This window comes from Ananas comosus, linkage group 16 (assembly GCF_001540865.1).
Source record: "Ananas comosus cultivar F153 linkage group 16, ASM154086v1, whole genome shotgun sequence".
In the NCBI taxonomy this organism is placed as follows: domain Eukaryota; kingdom Viridiplantae; phylum Streptophyta; class Magnoliopsida; order Poales; family Bromeliaceae; genus Ananas; species Ananas comosus.
Genome location: NC_033636.1, coordinates 8,941,933 through 8,953,036, shown reverse-complemented (window position 1 = coordinate 8,953,036; position 11,104 = coordinate 8,941,933). Strand labels below are relative to the sequence as shown.

The following is an 11,104-nucleotide window of genomic DNA, read 5'->3' as shown; positions in this document are numbered from 1 at the left end:
TAACGAGAAATACTTGTTCTCTTCATCCAAACGAGCAAAATGATATGTATCACACAAAATGCAAAATTACAAAGAATACTGTTAAAGAACTTCAGCAGCATATTAGTCGAACATCATTCAGATTAAATGCAGTAGTACTGAAAGAGTTTACGATATTTAAAGCAAAATAAGTACAGATGAAAGAATACATCAGTCAGTGCCGCCAAGCTCATTCAATCAATCATAAGGAGCAGTTGCTTTTCACGATCGCTTACTGGGAACTCTTATACGGGCCGTCGATCACATCCTGTGAGTGAAAATAAAGTTACATTGATGACTAAGGGTGGATTTTTGAAATTTTGTAGACAAATACCAAATGAGAAACACAAAATATGACATGAACATTTTGTTTCTTTCCATCCACCAGAATTAGTTGGACTTAAATTACAAGATTGATGGTGTTAGTTTCTTATGTTCTTTTTCTAATTTAACCTTTTCTAATCTTTTGTGACAAGCCATGTCCAAGCCGTAGATATATCTCTAGCATCTAGCATCATATGTCAAATTACCACAGAAGAGAATGATTATATGGTTTCGTCCACTAGGATGCTAAAGCTCTGTAGACACCAAAATTCTTAATCTTGAGAGTTGAGACCAAAGGGTTTTTTTGGCCCCTCTCGTTCTTAACCTTTTCAACTTTTTTCAATATTTGATTTGTTAGACAGGGACCTAGAATAAGATACTTTTGCATGAAGGAGAAAAAAATTACTCCGTAATAGAATCTCAACACTAGCTGCACCTTAACTACATTGGCCCTGTTTGGATGCTTATGGATAATGGCATTGATTGGACGTTGGAATAAATAACTTAGCGAAAACTTATTGGATACGAGGATTTTCTATTATGTTTGGCAGCTAAAAGAGTTTCATTTTTGCTCCTTAAAAGTTTTGGCATTCATGATTTGGTAGGATAGCATATTTGATGGAAAAAAGACTCTCAAGACTAAATATGGTAAGTCATGCTAGGTATCTACCAAATATTATGAGTTTTTTGGCTACATCAAAAGGATATGTTAAATACGATATTCATGCATCTAAATTAGGCAGTAAGGAGAAAATAGAAAAGCAATTAGAGTATTTTTGTTAGTTTCCCTTCAGCTAAAGAGATTTGATTTCATTGTAATGCACAGTATGCCCACTTAAAAACATAGTGCCCTTAAGCAGTCAAAAACAACTACACAAGGTACCTGGTAATACTTGAGCAGCTGTGGTCGCTTCTTCTTGAATGTTGGAGTGATGAGGTCTCGTTCCATATCAAACGGTGCAGGGTCCAGGTGGATAGCTTTTATAAACTCAAATCCTTTTAGCTGATCAAGGAAATGTTAAGATAGGTTCAACAACTTCTAATAAACCAAAAATCTGAGAGCATCTTGAAGTGATAAAAAATGATGATAATAGAAGAGAAATGAACACTCTAGATTAGCATGGTGGTACCTTCTTTTCTTTGCCAATCTTTGTGAGTTCTCCCAAAATGTATTCTTTGGCTTTAGAATTCTTACATAGGTCAGCAAAATCCCCACTTATCTCATTCTGTTCAGCCCAGCGCTCTAGAGCTTCCTTATTGGGATTAATTACCGCAACAAGGAACGACTCAAAACTATTCCCATAAATCCATATCTAAGAACAGTTATCAATGAGAAAAACTTCTGTCAACTTTATTAGTTTAATCAGGCATATCAAGAATCTTGAGACGAGGCATTAAATTCAATTTCTCATCTGAATAACCAAAACCAAAACCAAAACCAAAAAAAAGAAAATTAAGTTCTCATCTGTCAAGTATATCAAGATGCTTAACGTTCTCAAGCCCATATTTTAAACTAATATGCCACTTAAAGCTGCTGGATCAATAACAATTGTTTAATCTCTTTTGTTTGCTTTTCCTCATGACTTGGTAAACAGATGGGGAACATGAATAAGCTCTAATATTCCAGATTGCATATGAAGCTGCTAGTTTATGAAAGACAAAACAGAAGCATAATGTGATGACTACTGTTAAAAAATATCGCACTTTAGAACTTCTCATCAACCAAAAAATAAAATAAAAAATAATAATAATAATAATAATAATAATCCCAAAGGCATAGTCATGTTCTGAGGAAGCTGTTTTTGGTTTAGAAAACATACCGAGTCAATATCAGGAACTAGACCATATATGTTCTCTAGGTTTTCAACTGCAACATACTCCCCTTGTGAAAGTTTAAAAATATTTTTCTTGCGATCAATGATTTTCAAGCTTCCATCAGGCTGCCACTCACCAACGTCCCCTAACAAAAATAAGATTGTATATAAGGACATCAGAGCACCCCATCTAAAAGGAAGATCTATTTGAGGCCAGAAAAAATTACCACATAGACAGGACTAGAATGAACTTTCGGAACTTAAATCTACTCGAGAGGGACCAAACATTGCTTAGAGGAAAAGGCATTAAGTCCCACTATAAATTTTATATGAGATAAATATATCAATGCTGACAGATGAAACAAAATCATTCCTAACTCCTAACCATGATCACTAGGCTTAGCTCGACTTTTCTTCATTTAGGAAAAAAAATTATGTCCTTAATTTTAAATAAATTTCATCAAAAGCATACTATAAAATATAGCGGAAAGAGGCTGTCCACTGCACTGGTCTGTACCAGGTATTATCTACAGAAGGTCAAATGCTGAAATGATAATGTAGCAGCTACCTAAATATGTTATTAATGATTCAATTTGTACACATGGCAACCAGTAAATAATTTAGCTTTCTCAAATTTAGCCAAAGTTAGACAACTCACTAACTACCACATGTACAACAAACCAATTCATCAAGTAATATTCCGGGGTACATATCATATTAAAATCATTTAAATAAGAGTACCTGTGTGAAACCACCCATCAATCATAACTTCCTTTGTGAGATCTTCCCTTTTGTGGTATCCTGAGAACAAGGTATCTCCCCTGATGCAGATCTCCCCTCTAGGGGTGCTTGAAAGAGCATCATATCCCATTTCAGGCACAGATTCTAGACGCACATCAACATTTTGTACTGGGACACCCACTGTTCCTAGCATGGATATCTCATTTGGCAGCGAAACAAAGGTCCCTGCACAGGTCTCGGTGAGACCTAAAGAGACAACAGAACAATCAGAATAGGTTCACTAGTCACTTCACTAAATTAGAATCTGATTTGGCCAGTGATCTGACTCATGAGCAGCTTAACAAATAAAAACGACACTGTTAAATTTTCTAAGAATAGGAAAAATTTTGTTGGTTTTTCGTCTCCAAAATGAGTTCCTAAGCATCAGCGTTATTTTCTTTCCAGTTGCATGTAAGGTCCAGAAACCTTGAAACCAACCAGCAGTCCTCTGATTGCTTCACGTACGGCGAGCATTAATAAATCTCTATCACATATCGTGACTGCCATCATGGAATTCAAATCTGGCATTTTCTGTATGCCTGATATTATTAGTGCTCAAAGAGAAGTTGTACATCATACACATCATACTCTACAAGAGGCAAGTCATGTAAGATAGATCTTAAGGTCAAGGAACTTTTACTCAGATTATTACTTTTGTGCATTTTGGTTTATTTCAATTTTAGTATAATTTGAGTTGATCGGCTATATTAGTTGGCCATGGGTTTGGATAAACCCCTTATCATTTGTTCCAGAAAGAGTCAAAAACATAGGGGAGGTTATATGTTTGAAATTCTAGTGAGACTAAGAGTTGTGCCAAGAGACTACCAACATAAGGCCCCTAGAGGTCCTTTTGTACATTGGTAGTTACAGATTAACAAATTAAAGTCCTGGTGCTTTGGTGTTTCACCTGAAAGTGCTTTCTCCCTTCCAACACTTTGGCACCAGGTTTGGGAAGTGTTCAATTAGGTCAATGCAATCTCTACGAAATTCTACATAAATCGACTCACTAGTAGTACAAAGATATCACACGAATATGATATCTGTCAATATGAGTTACAAATGAACAAGAAATTAGATGTGATCTGCCCATATGAGGAAAGATGGGGAGTTTCCACAGACTCTATGTAATACAAAAGGAATTATAAATGCCAAATCCCACTAGATATCAGATATTAAAAAGGAATTTTAAAAAAAATGCAAACTAAGCTCATTAACTTTCTAAATTTTCTTGTAATTAAGCATGCAGAGATAAATCCTAACTTCATATGAAGTTTTTAAAAAATTAAAGTACCAACACAATAGAAGTAAATTAAAGAGTATGTTCAAAGGATACATTTTACCCAAGTAAAAGGAGGAAATAAAAAAAGTGCACAGCAGTGTATACCATAGCCTTGTATAACATGCGCACAAGTCACCACACGCAAAAATTCTTCGACATGTCTAGCTAGAGGAGCTGCTCCAGATAAAATGATCCGAACTTGCCCACCTAATCCTTGTTTTATCTATACATCATGCAACATAACAAAGACAAGAATATTGGGACTGCTTGATGGATATTAGACATGTCAAACGAATCTGATAATTTTCATTTTCAATTACCTTACTAAAGACTATTTTATCAAAAATTGAAGTTGCTTCCTCATGCTTTTTTCCCTTCAGCATATTCTGTAATTTGCTGGAAAATTCCCCAAAAAAATAAGAGGCAGTATGCCAAATAAGCGACAGCTATCATCTCAAGATAAAAAATATCAAGTGGAGTAAAGCAGACTGATTGAAAGAAATACTTTGAAATAAATGAAAAATCATAAGAAAATGCATTTCTCTAAGAGCATCAAGAATCAAGACAAGTGCGAGTTACATTCTGTAAGCAATGTTGAATAATTTCTGCTTCAGGAAGCCTCCAGAGGATATCTTACTTTGCAGTCCTGAAAGTTCATGGCAATTGACAAAAATAAATGTGCCATCAAAGTAAACGCCTGACTGCTTTCTTGGAAGGAATACAGCTTAAATACTTTATCGCTACAGAACTTTGAAAATATTCTCTTTCAAATCATGCTTGTAGTGCATCAATTTCAACCTTTTTACCTGTATAGATTCTGTCCAGCACACGTGGAACAGCACAGAAAATTGTTGGCTTCAACTCTGTAAGGTCTTCAACTAACAACTTAACATCCTGAATGTGAAAAATTTACTAATTAAATAAAGGTGTAAGAATCTGCAGAAAATACAAATTCTTATATGAATGCCATACCCCACGCCAAAATCCAATTGAAGCACCACTAAAAATGAAGAACTCTTCAATCACCCGATCAAATATATGTGCAAGAGGGAGATAAGATAAATAAACATCATTTTCAGTCACCTGTACGCAGCGAAAAGGGGAAAAAGAAAAAAGGATAAAACACATCAGGAAGTAAGTAACTAAGTTACTAAAGGATAAAAACATATTAGGAAGTCAGTAACTAAGTTACTAAACACAAGAACTACTTTCAAGTTTCAAGTAATCAATGCATTATATGATGCAGAGAAAACTTTCTGATATTTTGGTAGACAAAGATAATAAGAATTTCTAACCTGCTCATTCACATACTCGAGAACATGAGCAATACCAGAAATAAGACTAACAATGCTCCTGTTGGAGATCATAACCCCCTTAGGATCACCAGTTGTTCCACTGGTATACATAATGGTGCATATATCAGTCTTTTCCTTCACGGGAAGATCAAACTGTTGATCACTTCCCTGCAAACAAAATACGGCAAAAATTTAAGTTTGCATTGTATCAAACCAAGAGAAGTAAATCTATCATTGAAAAAAGTTTAAGATGAAGACAGAGATTCAGAAGCTATTAAACTGTAGAAGCAGAATTATTTCACAACTGAACTTGCTCTAGGTCAAATTGAAAGGTGAAAACATCCGAATTACATTTCACCAGAAACTAGAGGTGAGATATAATTTCAAAAGTTGAGTGTCATCTTTAACAGGTCAAATCTGCCAAAAATAAAGTAAATCTTACCAACAGCAGAAATTCATCCCATGAGTAGATTGCCAGACCATGTTTTCCAACCTCCTCTTTTTGTTCAGGATTGACATTGCCAAAGCTCACAATTGCTGAAAATATAGTGAGAATCATTATTATCACTAAAGAAATATATGCAATACAAACAGTTAAAGTGTTAAACAACGATAAACATTATCCAACTTACTTTTTAAGAATTTGGTTGAATTAGGAAAGGTTTTCAACACCTGGAAAAACAGAGGAATTTCCAATGGATTATGATATTTTTCAGAAAAAAATATTTGATACAAGATAGATAACATGCTAATTAGCACAATACTAGTAACGTGCTTCCAATGCTCAGCCTAATATTTAGTTAACTTCAACAGGTTCAAATGAAATGCAAGTAAGGCAGACGGAATACCATTCATGCAGTAAATATTTACTTTGACATTAGTGATATCACTGGTATGTGATAGAGATGCCAGAATTTTTGCTAGATTAGAAAGTGAAGAAAATAGTTGCAAAAGAATATTGTTGATTTTTGCAAGAGAAACTGATTTGCAGAAAGTGCAAACTTAGAATAGGCAAATTCCAAATTTGATTCATGCCATTTAACATACCTCTACAAGTTGTCAATAAGATTTAAAATATTGAAGAATTAATATCACTATTAATGAGAAAAGTATCACTACCACTCCAGAACAATGAGTTTCATATCCTGTTCTTTTTTTTTTTTTTGCAATTTTGAGTATGTAGTTCTCTATGAATTCAATGAAATAATGTCATGGAGTAGGATTGATGTCCTTCATAAACAAATATTTCTGCAACCACGGTAAAATGAAACATACCTCTCCAATCTTCTTTTCCTCAACAAAAGCAATCTGAACTTCAGCATGACATAAAATAAACTCCACTGCTCCAGCACCTACAACCGAGACAAAACAATGGAAGACAGTTCACAATGTCAACAGGTTTGATAAAAGAGTGAAACTTACATTTTAAAGGGTAATTCCATAATGATAGATAATACTTTTAATCTTGTCGTGAAAAATGAGACGTCATATGAATATGGAAAAAAAATTTTGTACAACCAGGATGACTCCACATATTTCAACTCTCGCCCATACTATATTTCCAAGGCAGTTGCTGCACAATTTTATGTGAAGTCTACTAAGAAGAGAATACATACCAAGAGTGTCATATAACGGAACACAATAAATCCCATGAGCGTTGCAAGCCTGCACACAGAGAAATATAAGGTAAAGAAAGAGAAGCAGATGATAAAGGCTACATGTCAAAGAAAAATCTCCTCGAAGCCAGATATACAAGATAGTCGACATAGGCTCTCAATTAGACTAATGGGATATAGCGAGTAGCCATGCTTAACAGTTACTAGTGATAAGTTAACTGATTAAGATGTGGAGAACTAAACACAATAGAAAATAAAATAAAGAGCGTCAGAGAAGTGAAAATTATGCCGGACCAATAAAATGCAAAAGTACACGAAAAATGAACTGTACCTCCATACTGATAACCCACTCAGGACAATTAGCTCCATAGATACCACAACGACCTCCCTGCCAAGGAATAATTTATATATACTCGTAAGCACTAGAATATCATCAAGTATACACAACTTCGAATCTAAAATGACAGTCACAGAATGCTGTTCCTGTAGGTTATTTCTACTGAAGACACCAGGCCACACCTACAAAGAAACAGAAGTAAACCATTTTCTCTCTGAACTAAAGAAATTATCCTAGGCATCTAAAAGGGAGCATGATTAGGCACTCGTCGAACTGGAGAAAAAAACCAATGTTGATGTGATGATAATGAATGCCAGAGTATTCCCAGTTGAGGGTACTCTAGTTATCGGAAAACATAATTTCAGCACAAACTAAACTGAGAACCACCTCCTATATGCCACTCCGTTCATGAATAGGAAGCTTACAGAACAAATATGTGAATAGCTAGTTCAGCTGTAAAATTGTCCTGCGCTGTCGAGTCATCTGAATAAGTAACCACTACATTATAACAGAAATATATCATCCTTACCTTCTGTACTCCACAACTTCGAATGGAAGCACCCACTTTCACAACAGTTTCATATACTTCCTTGTAAGTTAGCCACACGTATTTACCAACCTGATAAAAGACATAAGAACCAAAACTACTCACAGTCAGAGCATGCAAAAAAATATTTATGTATGTACATCGAGCTAGTGTTCTCGCTTAGTTTAACTTTCAGAGAAAGATATATATGTATGGATGATGTTAACATGTAACTAATCCAGGATGATAACGCACCTCGCCATTAACAATCTCACGCCGACCAAGCATTCGGTTATTAGGATGCTTCTCCACAGCTAAACTATATCAGAGGTCCAAGCGTGTGAAAACAGCAATCGACCACGTAAAAGATATCAGCAAAAGAGGAATGAAATAAAAAGAGTTACTTAGCAGGCTAATAACATTGAAAGGAGGAAAAACAATTTTTGAAAAAATCTAAATCAAAAGAATTGGGCTATTTCGTCCAAAAAAAAAGAAAAAAGATTGAACAATAAGTAACGCAAAATGTGAAAAGCAGACTCAAGCATTTTGCAGTTTGAACTAAAGCAAAAGCTAGTCTTTGCGAATTTGAAGAGTTGTTTGGAATGTAAGTCATAACAAAGAGAAGCAAAAATAACAGGTTGAAACCTTCAATTTCACCACTGTTATTGTTATAACAATTATAAGAGAACACATAAAATTCATGAGGTGATTCCCTATGAAGTAGCACATATTAAGAACCATCTCACCACTAAAAGATCCAAATTTGACCAGCAAGGAGATAACTTTGAGTAAGACATCAAAAATCCATTCCATTATGTCTCCCAAAGTTTCCTCTTTTACTAAAATTACTTCTCCGAAACTGATCTCAAATTAAACCAATTTGACTATTCTGCACCACACAATCAATCTACACAGATCAAACTATCTACGAATGAATCAATCTACATATCCATCAATCTATCTAGAGAGAGAGAGAGAGAGATGATTACCGGAATATGTCCCAGCAACTATCAAGCCCAGGGATCGGCGTCAGGAAACCGTCCTTGAGAAAGGCATTCCGGTAAGCGGCGCCGACGGAGGGGGCTCCATCGGCACCCTCCCTCCCCTTCTCCACCTCCACAAGGTGCTTCATCTCCACCTCCCCTCTCCTCCTACCCCCTCCCACCTCTCTCTCTCTATATATATACAAATATACACAAAATATAACAAATCAAAACCAGATATTAATGCTCCGCACAATCAGATCCCGCGCCGCAACCAATCGAATGCTCGATCGAATAATCTAAAGCCGAGGAGACGATGAATCGATCGCGAAATCGCCCTTAGGGTTTTTTTTTTCCTTTTATTTTTTAATTTTTTGACCTCAGCGGGAGAAGCGCGCTCTGCGTGGGGTTCTCTCTCTTATTTCTACGCTGGAGCCGTTGCTCGTTATTCAATCACTTTTTGCATAAAACGCCTCATACTCTTTGTATTTTAAGCAATGAGTCCTATCATTTTCGAGTTTTTTTGCACTTAGATACTTGTATTTCCTAATTATTAAATCTCAGTTTGATGCAAAAAATTAGTTGGTCTAAGACTAAAATTTTATTCTTTTGAAAATTTACATGATTTTGAAACCTTTTTTTTCCTTAATAAAGTAAAAAAAATAAAAATTTCAGGCTCAAAGTGAAAATTTCCTCGTCTTTACCTTTTCCCATGTTAATTTATTATGAGGGACCTAATCTTTTTCAGAGTCAATTAATAAGGGACGTGGTACCACGTGGTCCAAAAATTTGGGCGGTTCTTCTCAAGGGAGATTTTACAAAATAGTCTTTCAAATTTCAAATATTACACATTACTACCCCAATTCTCACTAACACAAATATCCTCTTAGTAAAACTTATTAACGATTCAAAGATGATTTTGTATTATGAAAAGTTGATATACAATGGTGTATAAAAAAAAAAAAAAGTATATACATTTTTTCCTAGCATTTATCCATCAAGTGTAATATATCCTATGAATAAAAAATATATATTTATATAAACTGAATGAAATATTCATTTATTTTAAGGTCTTAAAAGAGAGTGGAAAATATTTTTTTAAAAATGGATCAGGCACTATTCAATCAAAATACAAATTCAGATCCAGTCCAAGGCTTAAATTCCAGTTTTTGATTGGATTCCATATCTATAGTTAGAATTAACAAAACTAATACAAATAGCGATATAAATCCATGTATCAGCAAATATTCAAAATTGAATTCAAATATGATCTATATATACGCATTTTAAGCTATCTTATTTGCTCAATTTTTCTTTAGAAATAAATTCAACTAAAAATGTGAAGTAATAAAATTTTATTTAGAATCTTAAATGCCAATCATTAAATTTTTTGTCAACCCGCTTTAATATAAATGATTACGGGTTTAAGGCTTAGTTGGGTATTGATATTTATCTAACGCTATTAGATAGAATAGAGATGAGAAAAAATATATAGGGATATATTTCTGCGTTTTTTATGGTAACGCAGAAAATATATTGTAACCGACTAACCGCAATATGTGTAACGTAACATCATACATGGAACCAAACAAAATATTTTTCTATCGTCGTTTGTTACCGCACGTAACGCAATCTCTCCGTAATCCTAAATCGTGCCCTAAGTACATAATCAAAAAGGTTAGCTTTTTTTTTAAAAAATACTATAGTTGAGGGATCTCCGTACATTTTTAACTACCTCGACACTTTATTTTAATGACGAATTAGAGACAGCTATTTGACTTTAAAAATCGGGCTTTTAGAGTAATCTGATAATTAATGGTTAAATCAAGTCGCTTTCGTTTTGACTTTGGAGAAAATATTTTTACAATTTCCTCGCTTTCGCATGGATGGATGAGATTAGCTCAATATAAATGTTCTTTTTATTCTCACCCCTGTTTTTTTTCAACACAAGAGTGAGCGGGAAAGAAGGAAATAATTAGAAGGAAAAGAAAGGGAGTTAAAAAGGGTGAAAATAACAAGTTTTTTTTAATAAAAAATTCAAACTAATCTCAGCTGTCGGATCCGATGTAAGAGGTACATCCCAGATTGGGCTCGAATCGAAACCAAACCCAATGCTAATAAAATTCGGATTC

General features: G+C 34.5%; 1 protein-coding gene across 1 annotated transcript; it reads right to left on the bottom strand.

Annotated features, from left to right (window-relative positions):
* On the bottom strand, positions 1 to 9,384 carry LOC109721923 (long chain acyl-CoA synthetase 4-like). The gene is made up of 19 exons (XM_020249746.1): positions 8,979 to 9,384; positions 8,245 to 8,308; positions 7,993 to 8,082; positions 7,458 to 7,514; positions 7,127 to 7,175; positions 6,786 to 6,862; positions 6,143 to 6,182; positions 5,953 to 6,047; positions 5,511 to 5,678; positions 5,188 to 5,298; positions 5,022 to 5,109; positions 4,795 to 4,861; positions 4,536 to 4,611; positions 4,321 to 4,438; positions 2,898 to 3,143; positions 2,163 to 2,302; positions 1,473 to 1,655; positions 1,226 to 1,345; positions 1 to 286 (listed from the first exon to the last, which is right to left on the bottom strand). Exons 1-19 carry the CDS (start codon positions 9,119 to 9,121, stop codon positions 251 to 253), a joined length of 1,968 nt encoding a protein of 655 aa, XP_020105335.1. The 5' UTR covers positions 9,122 to 9,384; the 3' UTR covers positions 1 to 250.